This window comes from Rana temporaria, chromosome 7 (genome assembly GCF_905171775.1).
Source record: "Rana temporaria chromosome 7, aRanTem1.1, whole genome shotgun sequence".
NCBI lineage: Eukaryota > Metazoa > Chordata > Amphibia > Anura > Ranidae > Rana > Rana temporaria.
The window spans coordinates 139300300-139316120 of record NC_053495.1 but is presented as its reverse complement, the minus strand read 5'-3'; the positions used below and the strand labels follow the sequence as shown (position 1 = coordinate 139316120).

The 15821-nt window shown below is 42.3% G+C and overlaps 1 protein-coding gene across 1 annotated transcript in view; it reads left to right on the top strand.

The window, feature by feature from the left end:
• EPHX4 (epoxide hydrolase 4) overlaps positions 1 to 15821 on the top strand; it is an 85288-nt gene that overhangs the window by 62606 nt on the left and 6861 nt on the right. Inside the window, exon 5 of the mRNA XM_040360037.1 lies at positions 8089 to 8192. Coding sequence (XP_040215971.1) covers positions 8089 to 8192 — 104 coding nt within the window. The remainder of the gene's footprint in view (positions 1 to 8088; positions 8193 to 15821) is intronic.

Here is a 15821-nt window from a genome sequence, read left to right as displayed (position 1 = left end):
GGCAGTTTTCCTGTGGGAAAAAGGAGCATACACACGTAAATCTCAGAGCCTCAACAGCTGATTGTCAGCTTAAACGAGCTTGCTCCCGCTGCCTGATGCCTGCTTATACACGGCGCTCTATAGTACACGCCGCTCTACACAGCAAGGGGCGGATGTGATATTGAGCAGTGCTTTTTTGATTGGTTATCCACGCCGCTCTGTACAGCAAGGGGCGGATGTGAGACGTCTATTTTATTGAGAAAAAACATCCCCCAAAAAAGGACTGCTCAGTATCACATCTGCCCCTTGCTGTAAAGAGCGGCGTGGATAACCAATCCAAAAAACACTGGTCAATATCTCATCCGCCCCTTGCTGGCCCTTGCTGTGTAGAGCGGCGTGTACTATAGAGTGTATAATCAGCCATCGGGAGCAAGCGCGTCTACAGCTGATGAACAGCTGTTCCCACTCTGAGTTTTCCGTTGGCTCGGATTGCGCCTGCGCACTCTGGAGGCAACCAGAACACCGTGATTCCTGGCCAAAAGCTCTCCTCGCAGTTTTCCCATCAGGAAAACCGTTCGCCTGTACGAGGCTTGTCAGGTTTTTCTTGATGTATTTGAACCAGGATGACTGCTACACAGATATTCTTGGAATCCAAAAAAGTGTTGTATTTAATCTGCAAAGATAAAGGGAGCCAACTTGTTTCGTGGCCAAAAATCCCCCTTCATCAGGGCTTAAAATGGAACCTAACCCCTTCATGCCTAAGCCTTTTTCTGACACTTGATGCTTTCAAGTTAAAATCCATATTTTTTGCTAGAAAATTACTTAGAACCCCCAAACATTATATATATTCTTTTAGCAGATACCCTAGAAAATAAAATGGTGGTTGTTGCAATATTTTATGTCACAGTGTATTTGGTCAGCGGTCTTTCAAATAAAATTTTTTGGGGAAGAAATACACTTTCATGAATTAAAAAAAAAAAAAAACAGTAAAGTTAGCCCAATTTTTCGTATACAGGCGGTCCCCGGGTTACAAACAAGATAGGGTCTTTAGGTTTGTTCTTAAGTTTTTCTAAGTTGGAACAGGTACATTTCTTAAGTGTAGCTCCAGGCAAAAATAAATAATTTTTAAGATTTTTGGATAAAAAGAAAAAGAAAAAGAGGAGGGCGCACCGACCTAGTGCATTACCACATAAAAGTTGTATTTAAAATTAGAATAAAAGCAATGGTCCTACTCACAAACGAGCTTAGGTAAAATCTTTTCTGACAATTAAGCTCGTTTGTGAGTAGGACCATTGCTTTTATTCAAATAAAACTTTTATGTGGTAATGCACTAGGTCGGTGCGCCCTCCTTTTTTTATTTTTATTTTTAGCTACATGAACACCAATTGTTCTAAGGAGGGCAGCAAGACCCCAGACCTTGCCCTAAATTAAAGACTGGACTATACTACCCATGTCTAGCGAAACACCAGAGCGCAAGAGATTTTTGTTCTGTAAGCTTCTTGGATAGCAAAGGGAAGGATTATCACCCCTGTAACATTTGTTTTGCTGTCTTTGCCCATGTTCAGAAGATTTCACCTCACTTTCTGTCCCAATGAATTGGATTTAGAAAATTTTGGGTTGTTGTGGAAACAAGGATTGGTGCTAAAGCTTCAGCGGAGACACATTTTTCCCATGATAACCCTAACAGGAGTGAATTTCCCTTCCTAGGGGTAGATTTCCTCTCACTTCCTGTTGCCTCCCTCCATTTGTAAGTAGGAGTCATTTGTAAGTCGGATGTTTGTAACTAGGTCTATGTAAAAGATGATGTTCCCCCGAGTAAACAGATACCTAAAATTGCGCACACTCGTGGAATGGCGACAAACTACAGTACTTAAAAAATCTCCATAGGCGACACTTGAATTTTTTTTTACAGGTTGCCAATTTAGAGTTACAGAGTAGACCTTGTGCTAGAATTATTGCTCTCGCTCTAACAATTGTGGCGATACCTCACATGTGTGGTTTGAAGACTGTTTTTCTGATCACTTTTATTGCTGTCACAAGAAATGTAAACATCCCTTGCGACAGTAATAGGCAGTGACAGGTAATCTTTATGGAGAGATGTGGGGCCTTCAGGCTGGAAAGATTGAGATAAAAATAAACTGTCTCCGCCTTTCCAGCCACATCCCTGGCTTTGTTTACATCCACCGGCCCGGGGGTGATGTCATAACATCGCTCCCGGGCCTCCGAAGGTCATCGAGATGACTGGGGACCATCTGGTCACCTAAAATCCCTATGCTCAACTTCCAGCGGCGGCCGATTTATTCTCAGCCTCGACAATCGCACGGGCGAGCCGATAGAAGCACCGCCGCCTGTAAGAACGATCAAGCGGCTGAACTTTCCCTATGATTGTTCTCATGGTGCATAGAATCGCCGGCTGAAAAAGATGATACCTGAATGATGCTTGAAACTGCAGGCATCATTCAGATATCCCCACTCAAGTTCAATGACGTCATATGACGTCCTTGGGCTGGAAGTGGTTAAGCACGTTGGAATGTTTATAGGATCAGAGCAAAGACCAGAATAGTCACCATCCTGTGAAATCCTGTGTCAGCGGCTTCATTCTTATTAGTGCTAAAGCCCAGATGAAAGGGGGTTATTTGGCCCTCCAAGCGCATTGATAGTCTTTTGTCTTTGTCTAAAGTGAAAGTAAAAGAAAATTCCAAATTTTTGGTTGACATCTGAACAGTTAAGGAGGGAAACTCTTCCTATTGGGACACTAGTTCTGGTGACCCTGATGACACCCCTCTCATTTCCTGTTTTGGCTATGGAATAGGAAGTGAAAGGAAATATCCCTAATGGCATACAGATAAAAACGGGATTATAACCCTTAAAAAAATGGAAAAAAAAAGTTTTGTCTTTAGTTACACTTTAATGTTTAAAAAAATATCATTACTGCATATAAAAAAAGTATTCATTTTATTCTATTATTTGTCCAATTTAAAGTAATGCTAAAATTATGATTCTGGTACAAGCATTGCACACGTATCTACAAATAAAAAAAAGGCTTTTTTTAAATGTTTGAATTTTAACTACTTGCCGACCAGCCGCCGCACTAGAAGTGCGGCGGCAGGTCGGCTCCCCTGCGCGAGAGCCCGTAGCTCTACGTCGGCTCTCGCAGCGGCCACTAGAAGAATACGAGGAAAAAAAATGTTTTATATATTTTTGGGGGATATTTATTATAGCAAAAAGTAAAAAATATTAATTTTTTTCAAAAATGTCGCTCTATTTTTGTTTATATCGCAAAAACTAAAAACCGCGGGTGATCAACTACCACCAAAAGAAAGCTCTATTTGTGGGAAAAAAAGGACGCCAATTTTGTTTGGGAGCCACGTTGCCCGACTGCGCAATTGTCAGTTAAAGCGACGCAGTGCCGAATTGCAAAAAGTGCTCTGGTCTTTGACCAGCAATATGGTTATGTGGTTAAGGGGGTTGTAAAATCTCGTTGTTGTTTTTTTTTTTAAACAAACATGTTATACTTAACTCCACTGTGTACTTTGTTTTGCACAGAGTGGCCCCGGTCCGCCTCTTCTGGGGTCCCCCGACGGCGCTGTTACCTCCTCCCCCCATCGAGTGCCCACGTTGGAGAAGGCTCTCCTAAGGTAGACACCTGTGCGGGCACGCTCCCGAATCCAGCATCTGTGTACATTCACACAGAATGCAGGACTCGGCCCTGCCCCTGTCGCCCGCATCATTGGATTTGATTGACAGCAGCGGGAGCCAATGGCTGCGCTGCTATCCATCCAACCAATTAAGAGTCCAAACAACGGGCAGAGAGGAAGATCGCATCTCCGGCGGGGGAACGAACGGGCTCAGGTGAGTAAAATGGGGGGCTAGTGGGCCGGTCAGTGTCAGAAGTTTTTTCACCTTGATGTATAGGATGCATTAACCACTTCCGGACCGCCTCCTGCACATATACGTGGGCAGAATGGCACGGCTGGGCACCAGCATGTATATATACGTCCTGTACTTGTACCCAGCCGTGGGTCGTGGGCGCGCGCCCGCGGCGCGCTCCCGCGACCCGGTCCGAAGCTCCGGGACGGGACCGCGGGTCCCGCGGACCCGCTCGCCGCTCGAGTGCAGCGATCGGTCCCCGGAGCTGAAGAACGGGGAGAGCCGTGTGTAAACACGGCTTCCCCGTGCTTCACTGTGGCGGCGTATCGATCGCGTCATCCCCTTTATAGGGGAGACACGATCGATGACGTCACACCTACAGCCACACCCCCCTACAGTTGTAAAAACTCACAAAGTGAACCCTAACTCCTACAGCGCCCCCTGTGGTTAACTCCCAAACTGCAACTGTCATTTTCACAATAAAGAATGCAATTTAAATGCATTTTTTGCTGTGAAAATGACAATGGTCCCAAAAATGTGTCAAAATTGTCCGAAGTGTCCGCCATAATGTCGCAGTCACGAAAAAAATCGCTGATCGCCGCCATTAGTAGTAAAAAAATAAAAAAAAATAAAAATGCAATAAAACTATCCCCTATTTTGTAAACGCTATAAATTTTGCGCAAACCAACCGATAAACGATTATTGCGATTTTTTTTACCAAAAATAGGTAGAAGAATATGTATCGGCCTAAACTAAGGAAAAAAATAATTATATATGTTTTTGGGGGATATTTATTATAGCAAAAAGTAAAAAATATTGCATTTTTTTCAAAATTGTCGCTCTATTTTTGTTTATAGCGCAAAAACTAAAAACCGCAGATGTGATCAAATACCACCAAAATAAAGCTCTATTTGTGGGGAAAAAAGGACGCCAATTTTGTTTGGGAGCCACGTCGCACGAGCGCGCAATTGTCTGTTAAAGCGACGCAGTCCCGAACTGTAAAAACCCCTTGGGTCTTTAGCCAGCATATTGGTCCGGGGCTTAAGTGGTTAAGGTGAAAAAACATGAGCTTGTGCTTTTGAAAAACAACAGACTTGCTGGCTGGATCACCAGATGAAAATAGAAGAAAGAAAGCCTACAGAGAAAATGAATGCAGCCAACACATGTAAGAATTGATAACCTGCAATATAAGAAATGTTTGCGTTTGGCTCACTATAAGTGAAGTACAAGTGTTCATTTCCTGATCTCTAATCAGTGGCTGATGTTTGTGCTGGCTGTTTTTCTTGAGTATGTATTGGTCATGCAGACGAAATTATACTAACCTCGAGCTGAAATGCGTTTTCTTTCTTTTCTCATATAATATTGTAAGTATTGATTATATGAAGGCATGAGAGCAAGGAAGATTCAGTTTCCAGATTAGCAGATAAACTGTGCCTTCTAGCTGAAAAGGAAATGCAAGTAAACGTGTTGATACTAATATGCAGTTTTAGTTTTCATATATTTGATTTAAGGTGATTCTTATGCCGGGTACACACGAGAGGATTTATCCGCGGAAACGGTCCTCCGGACCGTATCCGCGGATAAATCCTCTGGCGGATTTTGATCTTCTGGTTGTACTAACCAGGAGATCAAAATCCCCGCGGAATTCCGTCCGCGGTGACGTGTCGCGCCGTCGCGGCGATGATGACGCGGCGACGTGCGCGACGCTGTCATATAAGGATATCCACGCATGCGTCGAATCATTACGACGCATGCGAGGGATGTGTTCGGACGGCTCGATCCGGTGAGTCTGTACAGACCACCGGATCGATCCGCTGGAGCCGATTCCAGCGGATAGATTTCTTAGCATGCTAAGAAATTTTTATCCGCTGGAAATCGGTCGGCCCGAAAAAAATCAGCGGAAAAAGATCCGCTGGGTTGTACACACCAGCGGATCTATCTGCTGGAACTGATCCGCAGATCAATTCCAGCGGATAGATCCTCTCGTGTGTATGGGGCCTAAAGGTTTAAACCATTCTTGAAAACAACACACACATTATATTTCCCTGCTTTGTGCAATGATTTTGCACAGTTTAGCCCTAATCCTCCACTTCTGTGGTTGCCCCGCCCGTGCTCCTGGCTCCTTCTTCCTTCAGAGTGCCGTTATAACAAGCCACTTGCTAAGGGGGCACTAGTAAAGACTCAGTCCCAAGCTTCATTGTGTGCATCTATTGGCACACATAGTGCTGCTTAGCCCCGCCCCCTACTCCATCCTCACAGGGTTTGATTGACAGGAGCAGAAGTCAATGACTCTCACTGCTGCTGAGCCTCCTGTGAGAGGCTATGGCAAATTGCACTTATTTAAAAGTTATAATTTAACAGCTTATCCCCCTTTTATCTTACTGTTTCTGGGCATAGATGAATACATTAGACTGATATAATTAGATCTGTGGGTACAATTTACCGTATTTGTGATGTGAGTAAGGCCAGTGAGTTGCTGACAGCGGTCATAGTAAGGTTGATTATTGAACGTCATGGCTCACGACGTCAGGATGTGCCTATTTGTAGAATTCTGGAGTTTGACTTGCTTGGTTGGCGTGAAATTTATTTGGTGGTGTTCGGTGTTCATGGATGGACACACAGGGCCAGATTCACAGAAGAAGTACGCCGGAGTATCTACTGATACTCCGGTGTACTTTCAAATTTGCCGCGTCGTATCTTTAGTTTGAATCCTCAAACCAAGATACGACGGCTTTTGGCTTCGATCCGACAGGCGTACGGCTTCGTACGCCTTCGGATCGTAGGTGTAATTCTTCGGCGCCCGCTGGGTGGCGTTTGCGTAGTTTTCTGTGTCGGGTATGCTAATTACAATTTTCCATCGATCCACGAAGGTACACGCGGCCGTCGCATTCTCTTACGTCGTCGCTAGTTGGCTTTTCCCGGCGTATAGGTAAAGCTGCTGTTTGGTGGCATATAGATAGACTTGCCATGTTAAAGTATGGCCGTCGTTCCCGCGTCGAATTTAGAATTTTTTTTTTTTGGCGTAAGTCGTCCGTGAATAGGAAAGGACGTAACTCACGTCGACGTTCAAAAAATTACATCGGTGCGACGTCATTTTGCGCAAAGCACGGCGGGAAATGTCAAAACGGAGCATGCGCAGTACGTTCGGCGCAGGAACGCGCCTAATTTAAATGATCCACGCCCCATTTGAATTAGGCGGGCTTGCGCCGGAGGGATTTACGCTACGCCGCCGCAACTTTACAGGCAAGTGCTTTGTGAATCAAGCACTTGCCCGTAAAACCTGCGGTGGTGTAACGTAAATGCTATACGTTACGCCGCCGCAAATGTACATGAATCTGGCCCAGAGTCCCTCCTTGTGTTATGTATGGCTGTCTGTTAGGATCAATGCATGCTGAACATCTCATGTTTGTAAATAAGACACTGGAAAGGCTATGGATAATACTAAGTTGGACGAATATCAGTAATATGTATCAATAGACAGGCTATTGAGTTACTCTATGCAAACAGCATTAATTATGAACAAAGAGCAGTAAGCAACTGTAACCAGACAGATTATCTACTATGCATTTTATACCTTGTCATATTGGTTTATTAATAGGTCCGATGGTGCGAGAAATGAAAACATAATTCAAATTGTTTTCATGAAAAAAAGTTAATTTATTAGCAATTATTTCATTACAAATTATCAACATTTTGTCAACAAGTGTTTATTACATTTTCTCAAGTGATATACCGTATGTATTTTATTTTTATTTTATTTTTTACCTAAAAATGTCAGTATCTTGAATTGATCACCATTTACTAAGGAAGACTGTAAAATCCATGTGTGAATAAAAACTGGATTGTAATTAGTCTTTGTATTGAATGCTAAGTCCATGCATATAAAACAGTGAAAATATATGCAGTCCATATATTGTGCCTAGTACACTTTGTTTCATCATGGGAACATCACCTTAAACATCACCTTACATGTACTATAAATTCTATGAGTATAAAAGATCCCTTTTTCTATAGGTTTTTGTGTTCTGAGTGCTGAATAAGAAGGGAACCTTGCTGTACCGTATATTGAAGTTTTATTAGTCCAACGACTTCATAATACCTTAACATTGTTTTGTTGTTTGATACATTATCTTGGCCCTACCCTTCATAGATAATATTCTTCCACCCAGTTTTTATATTTTGAATTAACGTTTTCAGTAGTGGTTTAAAAAAAATAATTCATGGGCATTTTTGTTTCAGAATATATTCTACAACACCCTTCACAATTGATTAAATCTGGTTACTACTTCTTTTTCCAAATGCCTTGGTTCCCCGAACTCATGTATACTGTAAATGATTACAAGGTGAGCTTGACCTAGACTGTTACATTACAGATGTCATTATTCAAAGTTATCACACTTAAATCAGTCTAACAAAAAAAAATGTAAAAAAAAAACAGCATTCCATATTCATTTTATAGCTCACTTAAGTTATACGTAATGTGCTTTGGGCATGATGTGGCCATTATAATAACCCCTTTAAATTATTTTTATTTTACAGTTTCATGGTGAATTGTTTGTTATCACAAGGAAACATGGGAATTTTGGGCCAAATCTTCAAAGGAGATACGCAGGCGGAACTGCTGTTCAGCCTGCGTATCCCTGTGCCTATCTTTGGAAACGATCCTCAGAAGGATTTTTCCAAAGATAGGCAGAAGATCCGACATCTGTAATAGACTTACACTGTCGGATCTTAGGATGCAGTACCGCATCCGCTGCTGGGGGCATTTCGAGTCGAAATGCCGCTTTGCGTATGCAAATGAGTACTTAGGCAGATCCACAAAGCTTTTTAGCTTTGTTTTTTCTGCGTAAGTTACGTTTTGCATGCGTAAAATTAGGGATGCTTTTACAAGGCCTAAACTGTTCAGACCTTGTAAAAACAAACCTTTTTTTCGATCGCCGCGATTTTTTTTAAATTTCGAATTTTTTTTTCCCGGCGCGTAACTTTTTTTTTTTCCCGACGCAACTTTATTGTCCCGTCGCGATCCACAAAGCCCGGCGTAAAGTACGTTCGCACGATGCACGTCGGGAAAAATTATGTCACACGCATGCGCCGAACGTCCGGCGCGGGAGCGCGCCTCATTTAAATAGGAATCGCCCCCTCGATCAGACGACCGCCTTGCGACGGAGGCACTTAAGTTACACGGCGTGTAATTTCTAGGTAAGTGCTCTGTGGATCGGGCACTTAGGTAGAAATTTTACGCCTGTGTAACTTAACTGCTGAAAGTTAAGTTAGGCAGGTTTTTTGAGGATTTGGCCCTTGGTACTCACTGTAAAGTCCATTGAGGAACACAACTTTAAAATAAGCATAGATTTTTACCCCAACCTCTATACAGGTCCAAAGCCAAAAGGTGACATTTGACCCATTTGACTTTGAAGGCTCTCAAAACATTCAAGGGGTTGTAAATGTTTGTTTTTTATTTTTTTTAATAGGTTCCTTTAAGCTAGTGCATTGTTGGTTCACAAACCTTTTTCGTTCGATTTCCCTTCTAATTTTTTTTTATTTTCTTTGCTTTCTTTGTCTGAATTTCTTACTTCCTGTTCCTCCTCTGTAAGCTGTTCTGGCTGACTAACCCCCAGCCAGATGATGGGGGCAAGCTTACTGAGGAGAAACAGGAAGTGAGAAATTCAGACAAAGAAAAAAAACATTTAGAAGGGAAATCAAAGGAAAAGGTAAGTGAACCAACAATGCACTAGCTTAAAGGAACCTATTTAGAAAATAAAAAACGAACCTTTACAACCCCTTTCATTCATCTTAAAAAAAATAGGAGAGTCTATTCAGTCATTTATTGGCTCCCCTGATGGAGGGAGGCAGTAACTGACCAAATAGACTCAATCCTGAACTTCTGAGGACAAATAAAGGTGTTGAGAGCCTTCAAGTCTAGGATGGGTGGAATGCTAACTTTTGACTTAAACCGTTAACAGGATATAGTAAAAAACTTGAAGCCTAAATTGCTTACTCTGAATATATGTTCCTCAATGAATGATAGAGAAATGGAAGATTTGCGCATGTCTCATTTTTTCTGCCTTTTGAAAGCTGTCTTGCCGAAAAGTGAAAGGGGGTTGTAACTTTTGGATATCCTTCCTTAATCTGTGTCCCTGTGCCTAAACCTCCCAATTACTTTCAGTGCTTGACATTTAGCTCTAGGGTATGTTAAATTTTATAGTAAAGCAGTTCTTCATCTAAAAAAAAATGCTGGCTGAGGTTATAACCCTCCCTTACTCGATCACAAATGGGATAAAAAAAAATGAGTTCTACTTCACATGCCTCTTATGGCCTGATTATTTCATGTGTAGCTAGTAGAATCCTTTATAGCTGGGTACCTTCATGGAAATACAGATTTTTTGCGTTCTTCAGCACATAATAGGGTATATTGTTAGTCATCTGTATAGAAAATGAGGTGATGCCCTCTAAAGTGTGCACATGGGGCTTATTGGGTTAAGGATAGGTTGTCTTAGAGTGGACCACCCTCTTTAAATGCTGAAAAATATAAATATATGCACCTCGTGTAATTGCAGCTGCTTTCCAAATGTGTTTAGATTATTTTTTTTGTCTATTAAGTCTATTTAAAATGGAAAATCCTGATTTGAAACATATATTTTTTTTCAGTCTGTACTCATAAACTGGGGGCCAGATTCACAGAAGAGATACGACGGTGTATCTCCTGATACGCCATTGTATCTCTGAGATACGATTGTTGTATCTATGCGGCTGATTCATAGAATCAGTTACGCATAGATAGCCCTAAGATCCGACAGGTGTAATTGACTTACACCGTCGGATCTTAGGATGCAATTCTAGGCCGGCCGCTAGGTGGCGATTCCATTGCGGTCGGCATAGAATATGCAAATGACTAGTTACACGATTCACGAACGTACGCTTTACCCGTCGCTCTAACTTTACGTTGTTTCCGTCGAGATATGCCACGTAAAACTAAGGCTGCCCTCTAGGTGGACTAGCCAATGTTAAGTATGGCCGTTGTTCCCGCGTTGAAATTTGAAAAATCACGTTGTTTGCGTAAGTCGTCCGTGAATGGCGCTGGACGCCATTTACCTTAACGTCGAAACCAATGACGTCCTTGCGACGTCATTTAGCGCAATGCACGTTGGGTAATTTGACGGACGGAGCATGCGCAGTACGTTCGGCGCGGGAACGCGCCTAATTTAAATGGTGCCCGCCCCATTTGAATTAGGCGGGCTTGCCCCGAGCGGATTTATGTTACACCACCACAAGTTTACAGGTAAGTGCTTTGTGAATCAGGCACTTGCGCTGTAAACTTGCGGTGGTGTAACGTAAATGGGATACGTTACGCCGCCGCTGCGCAACGTATTTGTCTGTGAATCTGGCCCTCTGATTGCAACATTGTATTAGGCAGTATGTAGACTAAGAGTGAAGTATTTGGCTAGGTGGACAATCACTTTTCACAAATTACCGTATTTATCGGCGTATAACATGCGCCGGCGTATAACACGCACCCCAATTTAAGAGGGAAGTTTCAGGAAAATTTTTTTTTTTAATTTTATGGTCAGTGTCCATCTGCAGCCTCAATGCAGCCTAATCTGTGCCCATCTCCAGCCTATGTGCCTATCTCCAGCCTAAATGCAGCCCATGTGCCCATCTCCAGCCTAAATGCAGTCTATGTGCCCATCTCCAGCCTATGTGCCCATCTCCAGTCTATGTGCCCATCTCCAGTCTATGTGCCCATCTCCAGCCTAAATGCAGCCTATGCACCCATCTTCAGCCTAGATGCAGCCTATGTCCCCATTTGCAGCCTCACCATCTCTCGTGGAGTGAGGGAATCACCGAGCCGTCATCTCCTGTTCACTCGGCGGCAGTCACATACACAGTCCCGCCTCCGCCATCGGCATTGGACTAGCTCCTGTGATTGATAGAACACTGGTCCAATGCCAGTGGGGGAAGCGCGACTGTGTGTGTGACGTTAGAGCCGAGTCGAGTGAGAGCCGAGCAAACAGGAGATGATTTTCCCCCTATTTTCAGGGAGAAAAAGTGTGTGTTATACGCCGATAAATACAGTAACTAAATTTGTTTTAGGAAAGAAAGCACATTTTGAAAGTGTTCTGCTGGTGTAGCATGTCCTTCGTATTTCATTAAAAAGTTCTTCTTAAGCTTGACAGTATTTTCCTAGCACACGGTTTTTAGAATTCAGGATTGAAGGTAAGTTGGTACTAAGAGCTTTGTTTATGCAGAGAAAACAGATCTTTTATTTTATTATGAACATGAATCAGTGTTTTGGATCCCAAATATATCTTTTATCAAGTTTAGAGTCCATGAGATTGATTTATTAAAGGCAAATATGCTGTTCACTTTGCAAGGGAAGTTGCACTTTGCATGAGAGTTTAGAGCTTAGTGAATGTGGTGAAATTTTAATTTGTAAAGAATATCCAATTGCATGCAAGGAAGATAAAGAAAAATCATAAATTTTCTTGTACATGATTGGATGAGGGAAGTCAACAAAGCTTTAACTCATTTACTGAGCTATGAGCTTTTAGGGAAAATTCCCATGCAGGGCACAAGGTCCCTTGCAAAGTGAAAAGTCTGTCTGCTTCTAGTTAATCAACCCTCATAAGTTTGTGGAAAATCCCCCCTGGGGATAGAAATCTAAATAAAAGCCTGAGAGAGGTTATAAGCATTATACACTGTATTCAAAAGTCGAAAAATATTTTGGCTAGAGTTTAACCTAAGTTTTGTTAAGTCTGCATTTAAGAACAAACAAGTTTTGGTTTTGCCTTTTGTTTTAATTACTTTTTTTAATCAGGCCCTTTCTGTTTATATTATTTTTGGGGGATTTTTGGGGGATTATCAACAATCAATGCAAACTCAGCATCCTCTGCAATGTGATTTGTGCATAAAAGTTCTCTTTTGAGCTTATTAATGGCTTGTTGGTTTTATCCTTCTACTTTTCATATGTGGGTGTATGGTGTGTATATTTTAAATGTATATAACGGACTATTAGAGGATAAGTTGGAAGATGATGGACTTTATAGGCATAACACAAATGTATATAAAAATAAAAATTCTATTACAGAAAACATACAAAGCAGATCTTAATTCATTAACTATTCATAAATATGCCCCAGACCAAAAATAACACACCACCCACAAATCAAATATGGTATAGTATACTTAGAAACGAGGACCCAAAGGTCACTTCCTACAGGTTGATATATTGGCATGATAAAAAAGGAAAGGCAGTGTGTCATATGCAGCTCAGCTCGCACGTATTCAAAAGACGCTTCTTCAGGAGCTTATGGCGTATGAGTTTAAAAGCAAAGAGTAAAAGTAAACGGCGAACGCGGTCAGCAACACAGCAAAGAAATGCAGGGATATATCCTCAAATGGCTTCAGAGAAAATCTATAGATACAAACTCACCTGGACCTTGCGAAAAGTGGTTAAAAAAACAGAAAGACTTTCTGATAGGCAACTGTTATGGAGCTTATGGATTAATTAGGGGAACCCCCACTATTTATATGTCTCAGTTGTCCATATAGTGGCATTCAAAGCCATCTCTACTACACAGAGACTGTCATCCTAAACTGAGAATTACAGGGGATACTCAATTGGGACGATACACCTTTGGAATGCCACTATATGGACAACTGAGACATATAATTAGACATCTGCCAATTTATCCTCTAACAATTAAATCTATCGGGATGTGGCATTGTGTACCTAATTTTCATATCCACCGTTCCACTCTGTGGTGATATGACTTTTAACTATCTCTATAACGGACTAGACTTGGTAAAGGATCTATTTGGGATCCAAAACACAGGCCTATTTTCATGTTTAATGCTAACGTCTAGGTATGATCTTTATTGCATAGTTATGTTGGTCCAACTTGGACCAATGTAAGTATGCATATCTCTTACCTGAGGGACTGTTGTGAGAGGTGACAATCACTGTATTAGTTGCAACCACTACAGTGATCCTGCATTCTTCCAGGTCCTGTGTCAAGCGGCTTTCCTTCTGCATAGTGAATACAGGGGAGTTGCTTGCTTGGCACTGTGACCATTCACAGAGTGTCTTGTATTTTTTCAATAAATACAAGGCGTTCTCTGATTGGGGGAGCAGGAGATTATGATTTCCTCTTACCTCTCCACCCCATTCAATCAGAGAATGCCTTGTATTCACACCTAGACTTCAGCTTTAAACATGATGTTTGCTTCTTACACTGCTTAGACTTTACCCTCAAGCTGGCCATACATGTAAAGATTTCTCTCATTCAGCCCAATGGTATGAAGATTCCCCCATCCACAATAAACAGCATGGGTGGAGAAATCTCCTGCTTCTGGCTATTGTATTTTGACAGGTGGGGTGCAGTCACTGTTTGGCTGCCTTTTTTATGGGTACCTTTGATTTCCAAACTGAAGTTTGTTGAGCTTGGGGGTGTCAGCAGAGCTACCACGGCTTAATTTTTGTCCGCTTCATAGAAATTATCTGAAATTCGAGCCACGTATGGCTAGCCTTAGAAAATTAATAGATGAGCTGTTTAACTTAGATAAAATAAGTTTTAAGCTCCAACTGACTGGTATATTAACAGTTTATTTATTAATCTTAGTCTTTCCATGGGGTTTGGTGGAGGCATCAGTTATTGCCTAATGCATACCTTCCAACTTCTGAACTTCACAATGAGGGACACTTAAGGGAGGCAGTGACCCGTGGCGTGCATAGCGTGCTGTGGCAAAAAGTGATTGTGAGCAAACTGTTAACAGTGGCAGGGGCTTAAGGGCATGGTTAGACAAAACCCGGGCTCACTTGTACCTATAAAAGAAACTTTGATTTCTATGCCACAAGCAAGAGTCTCAGAGACACATACATACTTCAGTAGAGCCATTGAAAAATAAAAGGTTCTATTTCATATGGTTTTTCACACACTGAAAATATAGAGAGAGCTAACACTTTGTATGAGCCTAAGCGACTGCATAGCAACCAGCAACTGTTGAGGCAATGAACAATTTGGTGGGAAGTATATAATGTTTAATATTGTCTATATAGTGCAGGAGACTTTAAGGCAGAGTGCAGGGGTTGGTGGTGTGCAATGCACAAAGTTCTGCAGTCAGTTTTGGGTTTAGGATATATAACACAAAGTGCAGGGGTCCAAGGTGTGTAATGCAGTTCAGTGTTCAAAGATCAGGAGTATGTTGTAACACACAGTGGTCAGTACTGGGTTGAGTAGTACAAGACGCACAGAGAGCAGGGTCGAGGAATAGGTAATTCACAGAATACAGGGCATGGGAGTGTGTAATGCACTGAATGCAGGGCACAGGAGTGTTATGCAGAGAATGCAGGGGTCAAGCGTATGTAATGCATGGTAGGGGTCAGGAGTACAGAACAAAAAGAGTGCAAAAGTCAGGATATGTAATGCACAGTGTAGGAGTAAGGGGAGTGCAAAATTCCCTCAGCAGGCAATATGCTCCCCTACTTTACCCTTTCGGCAAAAAATCACCACTCCATCCAAAAAAAAAACAATCAAGCATTAATCTGCACATTAAACGCCCCTCCCCACCAGCAGAAATCCTCCTTCTCTCTCCCAGGACAAATCCCCCCCCCACCCCCCTTCCCAACACAAATCTTCCTCCCCCTTCCACAGAACAAATCTTCTTCCACCCTCCCCAACTCTCCCCTCCACCACACTTCTTCCGCCTCTTCAAACCCCCCCCCCAGCACGATTCCCTCCTCCCAATCTCCCCCCAACACAATCCTCTCCCCACTTCTAGCACAGATCTTTTCCCCTGAATTCCCACTTCCAGCACAACCTCCCCCCATGCTTGGAATGAATCCTATCCAGAGCAAATCCTTTTAAACCCCCAAATCCTTCCAGCACAACATACCTCCATCCTGGCACAAATCCTTCCTTCCCCAAATCCCCCATACCAGCACAAGTCCTCTCCCCAGATCTATCAGAAATCCT